Raw genomic sequence first — 19,156 nt, 5'->3', positions numbered from 1 at the left:
AAAAAGTTACTTGGGTGATTGGATCAGGCATCTGAACCAGGGGAAAACACCTCCATCCCCTGGGAGCCATCACAAGAAGCTGCCTTATACCAAGTAAGATCAATGATCCATCTAGCTCGGTGTTTCCCAAACTTGGGTCTCCAGCTGTTTTTGGACTACAACCCCCATCAACCCGAGCTGGCAAGAACAGTGGTCAGGGATGATGGGAACTGTAGTTTGAAAACAGTTGGAGACCCAAGTTTGGGAAACACAGAGCTAGCTCAATACTGTCTTCAGTAGCTGGCAGTGGCTCTCCATGGCTTCAGGCAAGGTCTTATCTGGCCCTGTTTGGAGATGCCAGGGGCTGAGCCTGGGACTTTCTGCATGCAAACGAGATGCTCAACCACTGAGCAATGTCCCTTCCATCCCTTCTATCCATATGAACAATTAGGCATGCAAGAGGGCCAAAGGTTCCACGTCATACAGGCTGCAGATGTCAGTGTTCTCAAGTAGCTTAAGAATATATTTTTTTTTCTTCATAATTTTGAAAGGCTTAGGCCAAACTGTCATGTTCCAAGAATGGTGAAATTTGCAAGCCTCCTGCCTTCTCTCTGGATGCCATGCAGTTAATTATTTTTATTAAAAACAACAGCCGACAATCAAGATTCTCTTCATCAACAGAGCTTAGCCACTATCTCTTTCTTTGATCCTCCTTAATCACTTTCTCTAAATCCTGAGTTGTCTATGGAATCGTGCTGTCCTTTTCTCCTCTGTAGATGTGAAGCACGTGAGGAAGAGCAGGGGGGAGGTAGGATATTGTACCAGAGCTGGTGTTTTATCACTTTATAGCCCTATTTGATAACTAGTATTCTTGTGGAACCGCTTTGGGAAATCCATGACTTGAGGGCTTTGCAGCACACGGCTGAGGAATCAGATGAAGGTTAGGCTACCTTCTTGGTGGGTAAGCACCAGTAGCTTATTCAGAGCCCTCCTGACCAGAGGACACAGACTTGTCACTCCCTTGTGGAAGCCAACATCTACAAAATAGAATGAGGGCCATTTAACCAGCCAGCCAGCTCCTCCAAAGAGGTGGAGCGTCCCATATTTCATGCTGTCAACCAATGTAAGGCTACAGTTAGCTCCAGAATTTTGGGATGCCCTCCCACCAGAGACCCGCATGACTCCATCCCTGTCATCCTCTCAGACATAGGTGAATAATTGCTTACTCCTTTCAAAAGCTGGGACAACTAGCACATTTGTCTCTGTTCTTGACCATTTATCTGTGTATTGTTTTGGGAACAGTTGCATTTTTTAGATCTATAGCAACAACACTTTCTGATGGTTGATGATGGTGGTTGTCATACTGTGTGTTTCTTAGGAGATTTCGTGTTGGAAAAAGGTGGCATGGAAATTCTGTAAATAATAGTAAATGGACGGGGGGAGTTCTTCCCCTGTCCTCGATTTACAGTGCAACGTATGCATGTATTTTGTCTCCATTGTTGAAGGCAGTGTGACTTTGAATACCAGTTGGTGGGAATCACAAGTGAGAAGAGTGTGGTTGTGCTCATGGGCTTCCCATTAGAGCATTTGGTTGGCCACTGTATGAACGGGATGCCCAACTGCAGATAAGCCTTTGGCTTCATCCAGCAGGACTCTTCTTATGGAAACATAACATTGTAGAGTTGGAAGGGACCACAGAGGTCATGTAGTCCAACCCGCTGCCATTCAGAAATTATGATTAAAGACTCCCTAACAGATGTTCTTATGCTCTTAATCCCACTCAGTTAAACAGAGCTTACTTTCAGGTAAGTAGGGTTAGGGTTGCAGCCCAGAAGGACTTTTGGGTGGAAGGTGTGAAAAGCGCAGGTCTAATGACTTACCAGCATGCTCTGCTTGGAGGACTTCCATGTCTGAGGTTGCACCTTAGTGGCTTGGTGCCTCACAATGGAAGGGTAAGCTGGAGGAGACACAAGGCATCTGTGGTTATTATTCCCGGAAGAACCTCCCTTGCATGCCGCTGGGTGCATTCCAGAGTTAGAGGGACACCTTGTTTAAACATAAGACTGAAAAGCACAGCAATTCCAATGCAGCCAGGTCAGACTGGGGCATTTGGAATGAATATCTCCCCAGAGAAAAGACAGAAAGAGAGGATGAAGGTAGAGGGGAAAGAACTCATAGAAGCCCTGAAAGTACCATTCTTGGTATAGAGGCTCCCGTCGGACTGCTTGCTGAAATCTCCCGGTGAACTCTGGCCAATTGGGGGGAACTGATAAGGCATCTTGGTCCCATTGCCCACTGGAAAATAGAAGAAGCAACATTACATTGAGGTGGAGTAGAAAATGCTTCTCTCCACAAATCTCTGCACATTTTGGCCAGATCCTGTGAGCCTCTGCGCCAGGACTGCAGATCGCAGAATCAGCAATAGTCCCTACCATAGGCACAAAGACAGGATGAATCTGCTCCAATGCAGGAGTAACTAAGTAGGAGGCACACACTTCTTTGAGTTAAGAAGTGGTGGGGGAGCAGAGAGCCCACAATTTGGGTGTCGCTTCTTCAATAAAAGCAGGATTGAGAGCAAGAAGAACTCCACTGGAATCAAGAAACAATGGATAAGAAACAAATTTCTGTGGCTTTCACTGGCATGAACCTTGATGCCAAGTTCTCCTCAAATTTTCCAGTGATGCAGAATAAATGGGTCCTGGACTTCATCCTGCAAAGATTTCTGCCACTAAAAGTGCAATATTTAATTGATTAATCAGTTAGGTTAATTGCTTTTCAAAAACACTTTTAACAACTAAAGAGGTGTCTCTGATAAATTGTCCAACAGATGACGGTGGTGATAACAGTTGTTTTAAAAACTGAAGACAAGCACTGTTTTAAAAGAAGCACCTCCCATCTTCTCTCTTTCAAAGGAAAGAAAACTTCAGAGATGATCCCTGTACTGACATACTGACATATCCGTGATTCATTTAAAAAGTGGATAAGGATGCTTCTTCCTCAGAACTATTCTTTTTATCCATATGCAAATATATCCACTTGTTGTCAATTATTTATCAATTAATTGAGTAAAACACATGTGTGTACTTGGCTAAGATTTCTTTAATTGAGTGCTAGCTTTAATTTCTGGCATTACCATAATTAGCTTGCACATTCCTGTAAAAAATCCTTCTCAATTTGAATTTTTACCCTGTGCAGAGCTGTGCATAAGGCTTTGCTGGAACAGGGCCTCTCCATCTTGCACTCTCTGCGTATCCTGCTCTGGGCCACACTGACTTGTATTTATGGATGCGTTCACACAGTAAGGTCTGGTTTACAATGCCCTGGAAGGATCCTTTGTGGTAATTTGTCTTTGCCACCTCCTGGTGTTGTTTCGTGTAATGTTTGCTAAATGGTGATGCAGGGATTCGGTGTAGCTGCTTGCACAGAGCCGTAACAAACTGCAGTGTGCACTCACCAAGAGATGCTCCCACCAGTATTTACAGGTTCATCTGAATGGGCCTGAAGCAAGGAGCAAGTTTGCTGTAGTGAATGGCACAGGGGCATTGCATTGCTTGCCTGACCGTCCTCCCACTGAGTCACTGCTGCATACTGGGAGGGAGGGAGGGAAGGGGTCAGCATGATACAAATTCACTAGCAAGAGCACCAGATTGGCTTGACTGGCTTGTTTCCAGCCCACCAACCTCACTGCCACCTCGCCCTTCTCTATTTCCATTCCAGTATGCAGTGGCAACTCAACCGCAGGGAGGTCAGGTCAGCTGCTTCCCACTGGGGGCCACTCCAACATATAACTGACATGATAAATAACAATGATTTTATTATTTAAACCCTGTTCATCTGGCTGCGTTGCCCCAGCCACTCTGGGTGGCTTCCAGCACATATAAAAACATAATAAAATGTCAAACATTAAAAGCTTCCTGATACAGGGCTCCCTTCAGATGTCTTATCAAAGTTCTGTAGCTCTTTGTCTCCTTGACATCTGATCGGAGGGTGTTCCACAGGGAGGGGGCCACTACCGAGAAGGCCCTCTGATAACTGATAGAGTACAACGTGTACAAATTGTACATGGGCAGGCTCCATCTACAAGACTGTGGGACATTTGAATAGATCCCCAGTTGTGCAGACAGAACACATATGCTTATATGCACTTAAATATGGCCTGGAAGTGTGTATGGAGTAAATGAGCAGAATTCTGCTCCCTTCTCCATGCATGTTCAATTTCTGAACCATGCTACACTGACATGGGGAAACAAGAGAAATGGGGAGAGTATGCATGTTGTCTTCATAAACTGCCTTGTTCCCAATAAATAATGAATATACAGTATATATACCAGAACACGTAACGGACAGAGATTGGTTGTGTAAAAGAAATAAGAGTTGGTCCCCAAATTAAGTCGCAACTTTGGGATGGGAGGAGAGGTAGGGGTGCCAATGGGAGACCAACACAGAGAAGTGAATGGATCCTTTCATCTTACATCTATGCAAGAAACTTTTCCATAGCTCATATTCTGAGGGTTAATGATGCAGCTTTATACTGTGTCAGATCATTGCTTCATCTTAGAACATAAGTAGAATCTTGCTGGATCAGTCCAAAAGGCCCAACTAGTCCAGCATCTCCTTATCACAGTGCCCAACCCGATGCCCATAAGAAGGCTTCAAGAAAGACCTTAGTACAGCAGCACTCTCCCCACTTGTGAGTATCAGGAACTGGTATTCAGAGGCATATTGCATCTGATAGCGGACGTAGAACATAGTTGGTGTACCTAGTAGCCACTGATAGTCTACTCTTCCATGAATTTGTCTAAACTGCCATTACAGCCACCATTACTACACCATGTGGGAGTGAACCTCATAGTTTAACTATGTGCTGTGTGAGAAATACTTAGTACTTCCTTTTTTGTTTGTCATGAATCTTCCAATAGACATCTTTGTAGGATGATGGAGATAGTACAGTCAGTAGAGCATGAGATTCTTAACCTCAGGGTCACGGTTTGAGCCCAACGTTGGGCAGAAGATTCCTGCATTGCAGGGGATTGGACTAGATGACACTCATGGTCCCTTCCAACTCTACAATTCTATGATTCTATGACCCCAAGTTCTGGTATTATAAGAGAATGTATCCATTCTTTTCCAGTGGATAGCTGGAGAAAGAGCATGACCAAGACTGTTTTCTCCAGCCTCCCCCAACTATGGGACCTTCAGATAACTGAACTACAACTCCCATCATACCTGACCATTGGCAATGCTGCCTGCAGCTGATGGGAGTTGGAGTCTAAAAGAACTTTGGGTCACTAGGCTGGGGAAGGCTGGTCTACTCTAATGATCCAAAGTCCAGCTCTGACCTAGACATAGGTACAAATGGTGAAAACCTAAGAGCATTGACCACGGAGACATTGAGCCTTAGCTCAGCAACCAGAGATCCTTCCCACAAGCCCAAGACTGCTGGACCCAAGACCTCTAAATCTAGACCTGTAGAGAATATCAGCCCCAAGCCTGATTCATTCTGGGGATGTGCATTTTCATCCCTAAAGTCCTTGCATTCCGATGGGTCTGCTTGCTAACACATGCAGAGTGTCTAGCTCAAGGTCATGGGCAGGTGAGGGTGTGTTGTGCTCCAGGCCCTTTAAGGATTTGCATTCTTCAGCAGGAGGGTGGAGCCTGAGATGAGCTGTCATGCCTAGGGAGCATCAAAGGGCTCAGTTGAGTCAGTGCTCTTGTTGGAACAACTCCTCTGCTCGTTGGGTTCTGCCTGAGGTCCTCAAAGGTCTACTACCCCTGACTGTCCTAATTTTCAGGATTCTAACTAAAGAACCCATCCTGACTTTCTACTCCACACTGCCTGCCAGACCTTCTCAGCCCTCTCTGGGGCTCTAAATCACCACCATTGGGCAGCAGTGGCTTTTGGGAGGTCCTGCTAGCTCATGCTTTTTCTTTTTAAATGAAGGCACTGAGGGGTTGGACCCGGGACCATCAGCTTGCAAAGCAGATGCTCTCCTGCTAAGCTATGGCCCCAGGGGTGAATGAAAAGATAGCAACTCTGTAAAAGGGAATTGACAGGGTAAGGTGGAGTGGTGCACCACCAGCGGCAGCATTGAAGGTGTGAAGAGTAGTACCTTTCAGGGAGTAAGCAGAGTTCCCTGCTGTAATGGATTCCTCTGCAGTCTGCAAGGCAGAAAATTCCCAGGCTCTGGTGTTGTAGTTTCCTCCTAGATGAGAGAATTGAGTTAAGGAATTAGTTGGTGTGAAAACAAATTAGGTGACTGAGGATTTGCTAGGGGTGGACTTATCTGTCTATTTCAGTTTCAGTCTTCAGTTCAGTTTGGCACAATTTCTGCACTTATTTCTTTTTTTGGGGGGGAGTCCTCAATTTTCACCAGCATTTTAGTTCACACACAATCTCCCCTAATGCGCACCTACATTTTTTGTATGCTATTTTCACTAATATAGGCACTTTATGCAAACTTCCCTCTAACATTTTTAAACTTTTGCTTATTGGTTTGGTTATTGGTTGGAGAAGAGGGAATGCAGCAGGTTCACAACATTTCCCTCCTACCAGTAGGATCTGTCCTGTGTTGCCATCTTAAAAACAATCCAATCAGCAGATTTAGAATCAGAAATAATGTACCCAGTCTTAGCAGGGGAAAGAATTCAGCCTGTGAATGAAACTGTCCATCCTTCTCCTTAGTGCACCAAAGGAGCTTTTGAGCCAAATGACCCAAAGCTCTCCCTGAGTAGCCATTAGTTACATTCATTTACTCACTCATGCTCCATCTCTCAGACTGATTGTCTTGGGGATGTCGGGACTCTGGCTTTGGAAGAGAGATGTGGAACAGGTTAAGCTGCTCTTTGCTCGAGAGCCATCAGAAGTTCGAAATAGCCTCAAAAGAAATGGTTTTCTTTATTTATCATCTCTATATGCCATCTAGGCCTCCAAACGGTTTAGGAAGAGGACATTTAAGTCTCGCTTGGTTCTTTACTACTGTGAAATGTTCAAAGTAAAATACACAGGGGTGAATCAAAAGAATGAATTTATACTACCTGCTCATAATTATTCACTAATTCCAGTGGCTTGTTCTCCACTGTTACATAGAGCAGGATTGAATGTAATGGGATTAAGTTACAGGAGGGTAGGTTTTGGTTGAACAATACTAGAACCCTCCTGCTGTTAAGAGCAATTTAACAATAGAGGCAATGACCTGGCTCTCCCTCACTGGAGGTTTTTTGAGCGGAGGGTGGTCAGCTACCTGTTGCTGAGGATAGTCCTGATCTCTGGATTTCCTGCACCGCACAGTGAAATTAGACTAGATGGCCTCCAAAGGACTCCAAAAACTCTAGCATTCCATGAAAAATCATTAGTTGCCAGTCAACAAATCAGATGAAATGGCACTAAGGGCAAATGAAGCCAGGGGGACACAGGAGAGGAAAGAAAATGGCCTTGAGAAAAAGTACATGGCAAGAGGGGGGAAGGGTGCTGAACGTTGAAACAACACAGATCCTTCCATGAGTATAAAACAGCCTTCTCTAAGCTTGTGTTTCCTAGGTGTTGGAGGACTCCAACTTCCATCATTCCCCTGACCATTGACTATGCTGGTTGGGGGCTGATGAGGGTTGTGGTCCATCAAGATCTGGAGATTTGGGACGGTTGATATATAAAGCTGTATCAGTTCACAACACTCACACCAACAAAACTGGTAACCAGGCAGGTAGTTTTGGCTAGCCTCTGCTTCATACCTTTTGGATTCAGGAACATGGAGAACCTCTTCATGCTGTCTGGCTGGTTCCAGTCAGAGTAGTTGTTCATCATGAAGCGGTGATCGCCTGAAAGTTCATAGCAGAAATGGGGGGGGGGATAAAAACCATAAGACAAGAAGGGAAAAGCAAAGAAACAAGGAGTAGCTCCCTGGGTCTAGACTGAGAAGCTGAACCCCAGAAGACTTATCAGGTACACAAAGATCTTTTTGCGATTGTGATACACATTTAGATGTTTGCTACTTGATGACAGCAGGATCAAGGGCTGAGTTGCATGTACCCGGCACATGGAGCAAAGGTTGTGGTTGGTTATTGGCTCTTGAGAGAGCTGGGGATCCTTAAGTCAGGAGCCAGGACCCTCAACCTCCTTGAGTTATTTTGCCTGGCTAAAATGTGCCTTTGAATTGTTATAATTCCTCTTGCTTGCCTGAACGGAGGATCAAGAGGTGTAAGTTAGTGTGTGTCAGGGTAGAAGGATATGTCAGTTTTGGTTCTTTCACTTTCTTATTTTTTCAGCCTTAAATTCAGTCCTCCACATTCCTGCAGAAATTTGTGGTTATTCTGCAGCAAAATCCTTGTGAAAATTCACCAGCCTCTTAGTATGACTTTATAAAAAGTGCATTTATATATGCCAATCTGACTCATGTGCCCATTTTCCCCAAGCATTTTCCCCTACTCAAATGCATCTTTGTTGGTTATTTTCACTAATAAGTTTGTTTTGATGCAGCTGCTTAATCTAGTGCATTGTGAAGTTGGAGAACTGAACTGCAAAATCCCCACATTTCAAAGCTTCATTTTGACAAACAGGTTGATTTAGAAACTGAAAATTAGGCAGGCTCAGGTTAAAACACCAACAAACTCAAATATCACCTGCCATACAAGGGTAAGGGTCTGCAGTCCTTGAGAAGGTTGCCCACCAAGGAATGTGGCATTCAGACTCAAAAAAGAAAAGCTATTCTCTTGGCTTAGCCAAAACTATGCAGAAATGGCTAAGGAGGATGTGCAAAGCTGAGTCTGAAGGGAAACTCAGGTCTTTCTTCTAGGCTGTCACTGGGGCATCTGTCACTGGGAAGCATCAATGGTTCAAACTCAGAAGTGCATCTGATTGTGCCCTGTGTGATCTAATGAGTGTCCCCATGCAGAAATCCCACGGATCAGGAGGAAACCGTGTTTCACGGAAGCTGGCATTTTGTGACCTAACCTGTACTTTATGACCACCTACTAACATCTATTATCAATCCCAGCAGCATTCCCTTCCTTCTGCCTTCTCTCTGCTATTCCAACCCTTGCTGGAGGAGGCATCCACTTATCTGCACTCTTTGCAACTCCCCACAGACTTGGCCAGCTGTGAAAATTGCATTGCAGCATCTCTGAATGAGACACCACTTACAGAACCAGGTGTTAAAGTTCCCCTTTCTTTTGCAGAACAGAAGTGGGTGGAGCAAACAAAGTTTTGTCTTGGGTGTATGTAGGTGGATGACGCAACCCTTCTCTCCTAAACTGGACACATGACTTCTTAAAAAGAAACCCTACTACTTTAGTACCTTTCAAATTTGGTTTTATTATGTGAAGGGTAAATTAGTGATTCTGTCAATTTTGGATTCTCTTTTCCAACCCTAAGTTAAATTCTCTACAGTTTGCCATTAGAAAAAAAAAAGCCCTCATGAACATTCACCAGCATTATAGTGTGAATTTATTTCAATATACATATTTTTGTATGCCTTTCCCCTTTAATATAGGCAATTTTGCAAAGCAATTTTCCTTAATATGATGGTGGGAGCGTTGGATGACATTTCCACAAATACATGCATTCCTATGCACATTTTACTCCAGTATACAGTGGTACCTCGTGTTGCGTAACCTCCTGGTTACAGAATCTTCGGGTTATGGCCACGGCAAACCTGGAAGTGTATACTTCCGGGTTTTGCCACTTGCACATGCGCAGAAGTGCTCTGCATGACGTGCGCATGCATAGAAGTGCTCTATCGCACTGCGCACGTGTGCAGAAGTGGCGCCTCTAGCTACAGATTTTTCGGGGTGCACATGGCACCCCGAAACAAATTAAATCTGTAACCAGAGGTACCACTGTATGTATTTTTGTACATATTACTTGAGTGGAGAATTACGTTGCAAAATTCAGAGAAGTGTGAATTTCAAAGGATGGGTGTGTTTTGGTTCATGCATTGCTTCAGAAAGTGTGTTTACCTTTAAATGCAAACTGAATCCCTTTTCTCCCTCATCCTGAGGCACAGTTAAAAGGGGATTATTTTTGTTGTGGTGGTGGTTTTAGGGATGTGGCCCAAGTCTCTGAATACTTTGCCATCAGGGAAAGAAAAAATAATCCTGGTAACTTATTTGGAAAGTATAAATTCTCTACATCCATCCAAAAAGAACAGCAATTTCCATAACCTTCACTAAGAAGCAACATGGGGAGATATGTTTGGTCTAATAAAGTCTAAGCTTAATGTGATGTGGGAGATCCCTGAATACAGCTTCCAAATTCTTTTCCTTTTTTATAAAAGCCACTCCTCATGCCCTGATCCAAACTGGGTTCATTTTCCTGACATAAATTTCTCACCTTCCAAAGCTACTATTAATCGCAGAGGGGGAATCATCAGTATGCTTTCCTCTTCTACAGTAAGTGGAAATGGAAATGGTTTGTGATGCGGGAACACACTGGGACACCTCAATACTGCTTTGAGTAAAAAAAACCAACCCAAAACAAACCATGGGGTTATAGACAGTTGTAGGCCTACTCAGAGTAGACCCGTTGAAGTTAATAGAAATGATCTTATTTGTTTGTTTATTTATTAGATTTATATATTGCCCTTCATCATAATATCTCAGGATAGTTCACAGAATAAAATACATGATTAGCATAGGTTCATCCATTTCAATGGGTTAACTAAAAGTGCAACTACTATGTGTTGCAAAGATCCATCCACATGGATAGCACTACAGATATACTTATCCACAGTGGCAATGGAAAATTCATAAATGGAACTTATGTCTCATATATTAGTTTGTCCCTGGTACTATTAATATACTTATGGGGTGGGTTAAAAAAAAAATTCCCAGTGCTTTGACCACATTATCTCATCAACTGCTGCAGCAGCCTTATAAGGCAGGCCAGTAATCTTGTCACCATTTTACAGACAGGAAAGGTGAGGCTGTGTGAATATTGGCTCCTGTGGATTTGGGATGAGGTTATTGTGGGTGGTACAACAAGCTCCCTGGGGTCATAGGCTGCTCTTTCCTCTTGACAGAGCATAAAATAAACCCATTAGGGTTGTCCACCGGGGTGTTGAACCTGTGGCCCTACAGATGCTGTTGGACTTCAGCCCTTGTCAGGGATCATGGAGTTGTAGTTCCACAACATCTGTAGGGCCACAGGTTCCTAGTTCCTACTTAAAAGTCCTAAACATTTGGGGGCTGGCTTAACTCAAGGACCACCTTAACTCAGATGAGCTGCACCCCATATTTTAAAATCAGCTGCAGAGGCCCACAAGTACAGTCTACTAAGTTCACAAGCACAGGACCTTGTCAGTGGTGGCCCCACAGTTTTGAAATTCCCTTCCTACACAACTACAAAAGGTCCCTTCAGTGCAGGCCTTTATTCTGCTACTGATTCCAGAGGCTTAATACTTCCTTACGGTTCAAGATCCCCTTTGGCCTTTTGCTGCTTTGTGTGGGATCTGTCCTGAAAACTAATGCATAGCCATGCAGCAGTTGCTTGTTGGACTACAGCTCCCATCATCTCTGATCATTGACCTTGATGGAAGCTGGAGACCCCCAGTATCCAGAAAGCCACAGGTTTGTTGTTCCTGATGCACATGTTGCCCAAATATGCCTCCTTCCCTTTCTAGCACCCTTCTTGATCTTCAGTTTTAAATTGGGGGTATTTTAAAATGAAGGCTCAGGAAGCTAGATTAGATTGTACCCATGACTACACTCAGCCCAGTTCTGTGTTTGATCTGCTTCCTCGTATCTTATTATTGCACCAGAGTGTTCCAGCATGTCTCTGGCACGTTAGATGTGTTTGAAGCCTAGAGAGATTTGTAAGACCCTTTGCCAAGGAACAAACAGAGGCATGTTTGATACAGATCTTAATGAAATGATAAAGATCTGGGGTTTCCATAGCAACCTTCATCAAGAGCCACATCAAAGACCTTTCCCTGCGATAGAAGCCTTTCTCTGATTCCTCATCTTCCCAACACAAACGGAAAGGTGGTGAAAGTCATTACTCGCACATAAATGCCAGCCCCTCTGCCCTGGGCAAAGTAGATTGTGTCTGGAGGCCCAGTGATGATCTATCTAGGCATCTATCTGGTTCTCAGGACTGGGAGCTGCCAAGAGTTAATTCATATTTTTTGGTTTCTCAACTCCTCGTGATGTGGAGAAATATTCTCTCCATTTTACAGATAAGTATCTGAGACATGAAACAGATTAAGGCCTTATATTCCCTACATTATGGGTTGGTGTGTTTTGTTGTTTTTTAAAAAGTGGGTAATACATCTCACAACTGTCAGCAGTTTTCATGGGGCCAGAAATTACATGAATTATAAGCAATGATTAAGAACTACTGTGTTGCGCAGCACAGTTTCACATCATCAGCAGGGAAAGAATGTAACTGCAGCCAAAACAAAATGCCATGGATGTTTTAACACTGACATCTGAATGGACGATTTCCCTTTTGTGCTGTAAAGGATAATTTTGGATGAAATGAATTGGCAGTCAGTTCGGTTTTGACAAAGGGAAGCAAGTCATTTACAGAGCAAAACAACTTTGTGCTTCATGAGCCCCTTATCAGCCCTCGTGTTGGATAGGAGAATTATACTTTGAGGATATATCCCCACCCTCTATGGTCTGAGGATCTCACAGACCTGGCTACTTGCAAACATATTTCATACAGGTGTCAATTTCATGTGGTTACCTATTTGGAAATCTTGGGTGCTTATATTAATTTATATGTTTAATTGAAGATCTATGTACTGATGGCCACTGCATTGTCCATTTATTTATTTAATTAATTTATATCCCACCTTCTGCTCTAAGAACCTCAAGGGGGTGTACACTGTTCTCCCACTTCTTGCTTAATTTCTGCCACATGTGAGAAGTGCCATTTTAGTAGGTGAAACTTAATTTTTTTTGGGGGGGTGGAATCAGTGAGGGGTCTTAACAACATGTTTTGGGGCAATGTTTTGAGGAATTCAAATCTCCTATTGTTTTTGTGACTGGACAACATTTAGCTTGGCAAGTCTACATTTGATGAAGAAGCACATACATTAGTTTTTGAAAACCAAATAATTTTAATTTTACCTTTTTTAAAATTTTGTCAGGTAATGCTAAATAAAAATAATTAATAAAACTACAAGTACTTGGCAATCATTTTTAATGATTTCTATGCAATTCTCCACACTTTTTACTTAGCAAGCAAAATTAAATAATATTAATTTAAGCAAAATATATTCCAAATTCCCAAGTCATGTCACAACTTTTTAGCACACCTCATTTTTGGAATTTGAAAGTTGAAAAATTCAATGTGTCCTACATAGCCATGTGAGGTAGGTCAAGCTCAGAAGCAGTGACTGTTCCAAGGTCACACAGTAAGCTTCATGGTTGAGTGGGGATTTGAACTCAGTTCTCCCAGGTTTTAGTCCAACACTCCAACCACTCAGGGGCATAGTGTTGGGGTGTGTGTGCCAGGGAAACTGAGTATTGGGCTGGGGAAAAGATTTGTATCAGTTTACACTTTAGTGCTGATCCACATGATCCAGAACCAACACAAAAACCTAAACACAGCTGTCCTTCAAAATTGCACTTCTCTGAATTATGCGATATACTTCGTCAACCCAAAGCTGCATGTGTTAATGGAAAGTGTGCACAACAGTATATATATTAATGGAAGTAATGCACCGAAATGTGTTATGTTAGAGGGATAACTTGCAGAAATGTACACACTAGGCAAATTGAATGTGCAGGAATGTGTATGTTGGGATGTGTGTGCACAAAATATATAAAAAATGTTCATGTAGATTTTTTTTAAAAAAATGCAAACGGATGTAGAAGTGGGGCAAATCAAACATAAGACAGGTGAAAACAAGAAAACGAGAGAAACTGAAATTGGTAGATTCTTTCATTCCTACATGAGGCCAACCAGATGTTTTTGGACTTCAATTCCCATCATCCCTGATTATTGGCCATGCTGACTGGGACTGATGGGAGTTGGGGTCCATCAACACCTGGAAGGCCCCAGGTACCCCACTTTTGGCTTAGACAAACTCATGAAGGTGAAATTTATTGGTGGCTATTAGCCATAATATCCAAGTGAAATCACTACATTCCATTTATTTATTTATTTATTTATTTATTTATTTATTTATTTATTTATTGGATGTGATTATTCTGCTGTATTTGTTGCATTTTTATTGCTCCACCGTTACTGATTAGCTAAATTGATGCATGATTTATTAAGTATTGCACTTTGAAGTCTCAGCTGTTCACTTAAGGCATTCTGTGTCTTAAGATGGGGTAAAGGTAAGCAATGCTGCTTTTACAGGGAGGCTGTAAATATTTTTACACCGGCCAGGCATTTGTATAATGAGGCAAACTATTTTCTGGTGAAGCTTTTACTGATGTTATTTGCTGTTGAATTGCTGCTGCTGCAACTTTGTGGTTTACATGATGTCTTATTTTGCATAATTGCTTCTCTATTGGTTGTTTGCCACCCTGAGCTCCAAACTGGAGGAAGGGTGAGATATAAGAATAAAAGAATGACTGGATAGATAGATAAATAAATAAATTCCATTTGTCACTAGGTGAGATAACTTAAAAAATAAAATAAAATCCCAGGCCTCTTAGAACTGTGGTTTAAGCTCTGCTTTTATGCAGCCTCACCTACATTTCATCTGCAGAACTTTTATCATTAGTTTTGGTTTGGATAATATTATTGCCGGTTTTTAAAAAAATATTGTATTTTGAGCTGGTTGAGGAATCTTTGTATTGAAGGGTGAAATAATAAAGACTTTTTGAAAAATAAAAAAGTGTACAGGAAGGATGCCTTTGCTCTGGGCAAATAAAGAGGAAAAGTTCTACAATTGTTTCTGCAAGTTTGAGCTCCAAGTTTACTTCAAATGATAAAAGACCAAAGATAGTGAATAAATTCTCAGTGCAATCTTGTGCATGTCTTCTCAGAAGTAAGCCCAGTGAATACAAAGAGATGTTCTCAATAAAGGTGGGTATAGGAGATGGCACTGTAATCTCAGAAGCAGACAGGATAGGGGCCTTCCTCAAGGGGAGGCAGCACCTTGAACCGCTTCTAAACTGAATTAAAAGGCCAAGTGGAATAAGTTCCCCTTACCGTTCTCCATGTGGTTCCTCTCGATGAAGTTCCTGCTGAGGTCTGCCTTGCAGATCTTCTCAACATGTCTCATGCACACGTTCAGGAGGTCATCTCTCAGTATCCCCATAGACGGGCTCATGTTCTCTCCCTCCAGCAGGATGCTGTATGTTGGCAGGGATGGTGGAATGGTGTAGCTCCTCATCATTGCTCCAAATTCCTGCCAGGAAAAATAGCGATAAACAGAAGTGGCGTACAGAGGAGGATCAGGGTTTGGTCTGGACAAAGCTGCTGAGCTGAAGCTAAGCAGGCCTAGGTCTGGTCATTGGTCTAAATATTGATGGACCACTCAGAAATCCTAGATATGCCACCTTGAGTTCAATAGAAGAAAGACAGAATATAGCCAGTCTTGTAGTGATCCAGGGCTGCAGGGGGGTCAAAGACTGATTACTATTTCTGCAGCAGGCTCCCTGTCTCCAGTATCCTAGAGCTACTCAATCTCCATGAAAGAGGAGCTTTCTAGCCACTGTCTACTCCCAAGCTAGGGATTTAGAAACACTGAAAATACAAGGTGAATCCATTTCAAGAAAATGATGCACAGGGTCTGTTATGTACAATGGGACTTCATGGAAAGTGCAACTTAAGTCACTGCCGAATAAGATACTGGAGTGCTCCTAAACATTTGCCCATGTACATGTACAGAAAACAGTAGATCTAGCGAAAATGACAACTCATGGAGACCTGCATTGATTATGGCAATGCATCCCTAATTATTATTGTATAATTATAAGCTTATTGAATCATTATGGAAAGCATGTGCCTCTGAGGGGGTATGGCTGTGATCACCAGGAGCAGACCCTGCATTTCTGAATTTGCCACTACACTACTGAACATAACTCTATTAGAAATAAAAAAACAGTGAACATATCAAAGGTAGCCAGTATGATGCATTCCAAATGTCACTGGATTGCAAGTTAGATCTTCGTTTGCCATGCTAGCTGGGGCTGATGGGAGTTGAAGGAATAATAATAATAATAATAATAATAATAATAATAATAATAATTCCCCACCATACAGCACTGGAGCAGTGCCAGCAGCAAACCGCTATAGAGCACATGTGCGGCATTGCTATGTACAGCGCATGTGTGCAACACTGCACATGCACTGTACATAGCGGATTGCCACTGCGCCGCTCCAGAGACGTACAGACAATTTGTGGCTGTAGCGGCACCGGAGGGATCCCGGCACCGTCTGTACAGCGCTGGAGCGGCGGCAAACTGCTATACAGCGCATGTGCAGTGTCGCTACATATGGTGCCATACGTAGCAATGCCACACATGCAGCCCTACGTAGTGATGTCTGTCCCAGGTGTCACTACACCTTCCTTCGCCCCTGTTTCCTCCTCCTAAGTTGAAACTTAGTGTTGCCCTTGTGAAACTCTGCAGTGGGGAGGAGGATGGAGACAAAATTAGCTCATTGACTCTAGCTCCACCTAGTGTTGGCCTCCCTGCCTTCTGCCCTACCAGCCACAATAAGCACCAGCCACCACAGTCAGCATGGGAGAAAAACAGCCTTGCATACCTGCAGGAAGAGCACTGAGTCACTGATCTGGCCTATCTGCTCCCTGGTCTCTTTGTCTTCTTGCAAGAGTTTGGCCCTTTCTTCCAGCTCCTCCACAATCTCCTTGATGTTCTCCACGGCAACCTTCTCCCTGTGATCCAAACCGGCCTTCACTTCGTCCCGCTGCTTCTCCAGGTCACGGATCAGCTCTTTGAAATGCTGATCCACCGTGGCTTTCTCATTGGTGGTGAAGTTCTAGACGAAGAGACAGGGGGAGAGAAATGCTCTTGACTCATCTAACACAAAGCTTTTTCTCTGCATGGCTGGAGCTGACATTTGTCACGAAACGAAATGCCCATCACCGGTAGAGAGCAAAACCAAACCCCTTCTCCCTGATGCCCTAGTTTTCGGTGTGCAAGGATGCTCTGAACATTGCAGACCCACACCGGGAGTGTGATGTGGGATGCCCAGCAAAAGCTGCACCAGTTCAATTTCCTGAGTGCATGTTTTAGAAACGTATGGGAGGGTGGAGGCTGGTCATTTCAGTGTTATGTCACTGACATTTCTAGACACCTTCATGCAAAGTATATCCTTGCAGGTGTGACTTATATTGTGTGCAGAATCTGATATAGAAACCATCCTATCAGGGGTGGGGAACCTCAAGCCAGGGCAGGAGCAAATGTGGCCCTCAAGGTCTCTCCAACTGGCCCTCTTTGGCTTTGTTTCATACCCTGAGTGTTTTTTCCCTGTCCGGGATGTATCCTTCACCTCTGATGAAATATTTTGCTTGTCCAGATGGAGGACAGAGAGGGGTATGTGAGCATGATTAGAAACTTGACAAAAAGTCAAATTTATCCACTTTCCCTCTGGCTCCACCCACCATTGGCATGTGGCCCTCAGAAGCCTACTCAGAAGGAAATGTGGCCCTTAGACTGGAAAAGCTTCCCCACCCTGGTCTAGATTGTTAAGAGTAGCTGAACAAGGAGAAGTCTGAAAGGGTGCTTTTGTGCACAGTACAACCTGCAGGGCAGAGGAATACAAAGCACTTCAAGATGACATCATCATCAGTTGATACCTTCCCAGGTTTCCTCTGATCTAACCACGTTAGCGGTTTCTATTGAGAACGTTTCCACCCACACAGAGATTCTCAGCTAAATCCTGCACTCAAAACATTCTGGTCGTTTCCCTGTGAATCAGGAGTCCTGTGAAACCCTGGGGAGACTTTTAAGCCAGACTTTTGCCAACCTAGTGCCCTCCAGATCATTTAGGGCACTAGTGGGTGTAGCAACATCTTGAAGTTCCAAGTTAGGGAAGACTGGACTAGAACTGATGCAGAACTAGCTTCAGAGCTCCACTGGGCAATGAAGTTCACTGAGTGTCCAGACAAACTTTCCCTGCCTGTCCTGCCTCGTAAGGTTGTTGAAAGGATAAAATGGGTAGAGGATACAGAACAAATAAACAGGCATGCCACCCTGAGCTCCTTTGCGGTGGGTCAGGGATTTATTTATTTATTTAAAAATGTAATAAGTAATAAAAGAATGAAGATTACATTAACATGGGGCACAGTGAATCCATATAATGGAAGTTCCCATGCTCAGGCGTTCTCCTGCGATTTGGAAAGAGAAAAAGCCGGCTTTGCATATATTGCTTGACATGATTTTTTATTTTTGCAACACCCTCGGATATTCAGGGATGAGCTCTGGCAGTCGAGATAAGCAGACAACTTTGGCGGAGCCAAGGCACAGAATTTAAATGCGCTGGGTAGTCCCCGGAGTGTGAGACGAGCTTGTGTGTTCCAGGCCTTCTGCCAAGTTAGATGTATGGGCCTATTCTCCCCCCCCCCACACACACACCCCACTTCTAGCCCATGCGGTTGGTCTGGCCCTGAAGAGATACTCGAAAAGAAAAGTGAGCAAGAGGTGAGAACATGAGCGGAGGAAGCAAAATGACATCTTAGGAGAACCATATGGGGAGGAAATGGAAGTGAGGAGAAAAAAAGAGCAAGGCAGAAGAAGGTGGAAGCCTCCAGCTATATCTAATGCTGGTCCTACTCAGAGTAGACTCACTGAAATTTATTTAGTCAGGGTAAAGGGACTCCTGACCATTAGGTCCAGTCGTGACCGACTCTGGGGTTATGGTGCTCATCTCGCTTTACTGGCCGAGGGAGCCGGTGTACAGCTTCCGGGTCATGTGGCCAGTATGACTAAGCCACTTCTGGCGAACCAGAGCAGTGCACGGAAACGCCGTTTACCTTCCCGCCGGAGCGGTACCTATTTATCTACTTGCACTTTGATGTCTTTCGAACTGCTAGGTTGGCAGGAGCAGGGACCGAGCAACGGGAGCTCACCCCATCGCGGGGATTCGAACCGCCGACCTTCTGATCAGCAAGTCCTAGGCTTGCCACCCACATCTTTTAGTTGGCTATAAAACATTGATATGCCACTATTCATAAAAATGTGTGAGAATAGTTTACAATGGTATATATTTAATAATAATAAATAATAATAATAATAATAATAATAATAATAATAA

The 19,156-nt window shown here is 43.5% G+C and overlaps 1 protein-coding gene across 3 annotated transcripts in view; it reads right to left on the bottom strand.

Moving 5' to 3' along the window:
- The window catches only part of TRIM29 (tripartite motif containing 29), a 46,892-nt gene that overhangs the window by 6,949 nt on the left and 20,787 nt on the right, over positions 1-19,156 (bottom strand). Inside the window, exons 3-8 of one of the 3 annotated variants that reach the window (XM_083588689.1) lie at positions 16,646-16,879; positions 15,086-15,284; positions 7,708-7,794; positions 6,090-6,182; positions 2,173-2,274; positions 1,860-1,936 (exon numbers count right to left, since the gene is read on the bottom strand). In XM_083588689.1, the coding sequence (XP_083444815.1) occupies positions 1,860-1,936; positions 2,173-2,274; positions 6,090-6,182; positions 7,708-7,794; positions 15,086-15,284; positions 16,646-16,879 (792 nt within the window). The remainder of the gene's footprint in view (positions 1-1,859; positions 1,937-2,172; positions 2,275-6,089; positions 6,183-7,707; positions 7,795-15,085; positions 15,285-16,645; positions 16,880-19,156) is intronic. The other 2 variants (XM_083588690.1, XM_083588691.1) reach the window with 2 other exon arrangements.

The sequence above is a fragment of the Podarcis filfolensis genome (genome assembly GCF_964270895.1).
Source record: "Podarcis filfolensis genome assembly, chromosome: 15".
Lineage (NCBI taxonomy): Eukaryota > Metazoa > Chordata > Lepidosauria > Squamata > Lacertidae > Podarcis > Podarcis filfolensis.
Note: the sequence above shows the minus strand (reverse complement) of the source record. Positions and strands in the feature narration are given on the sequence as shown.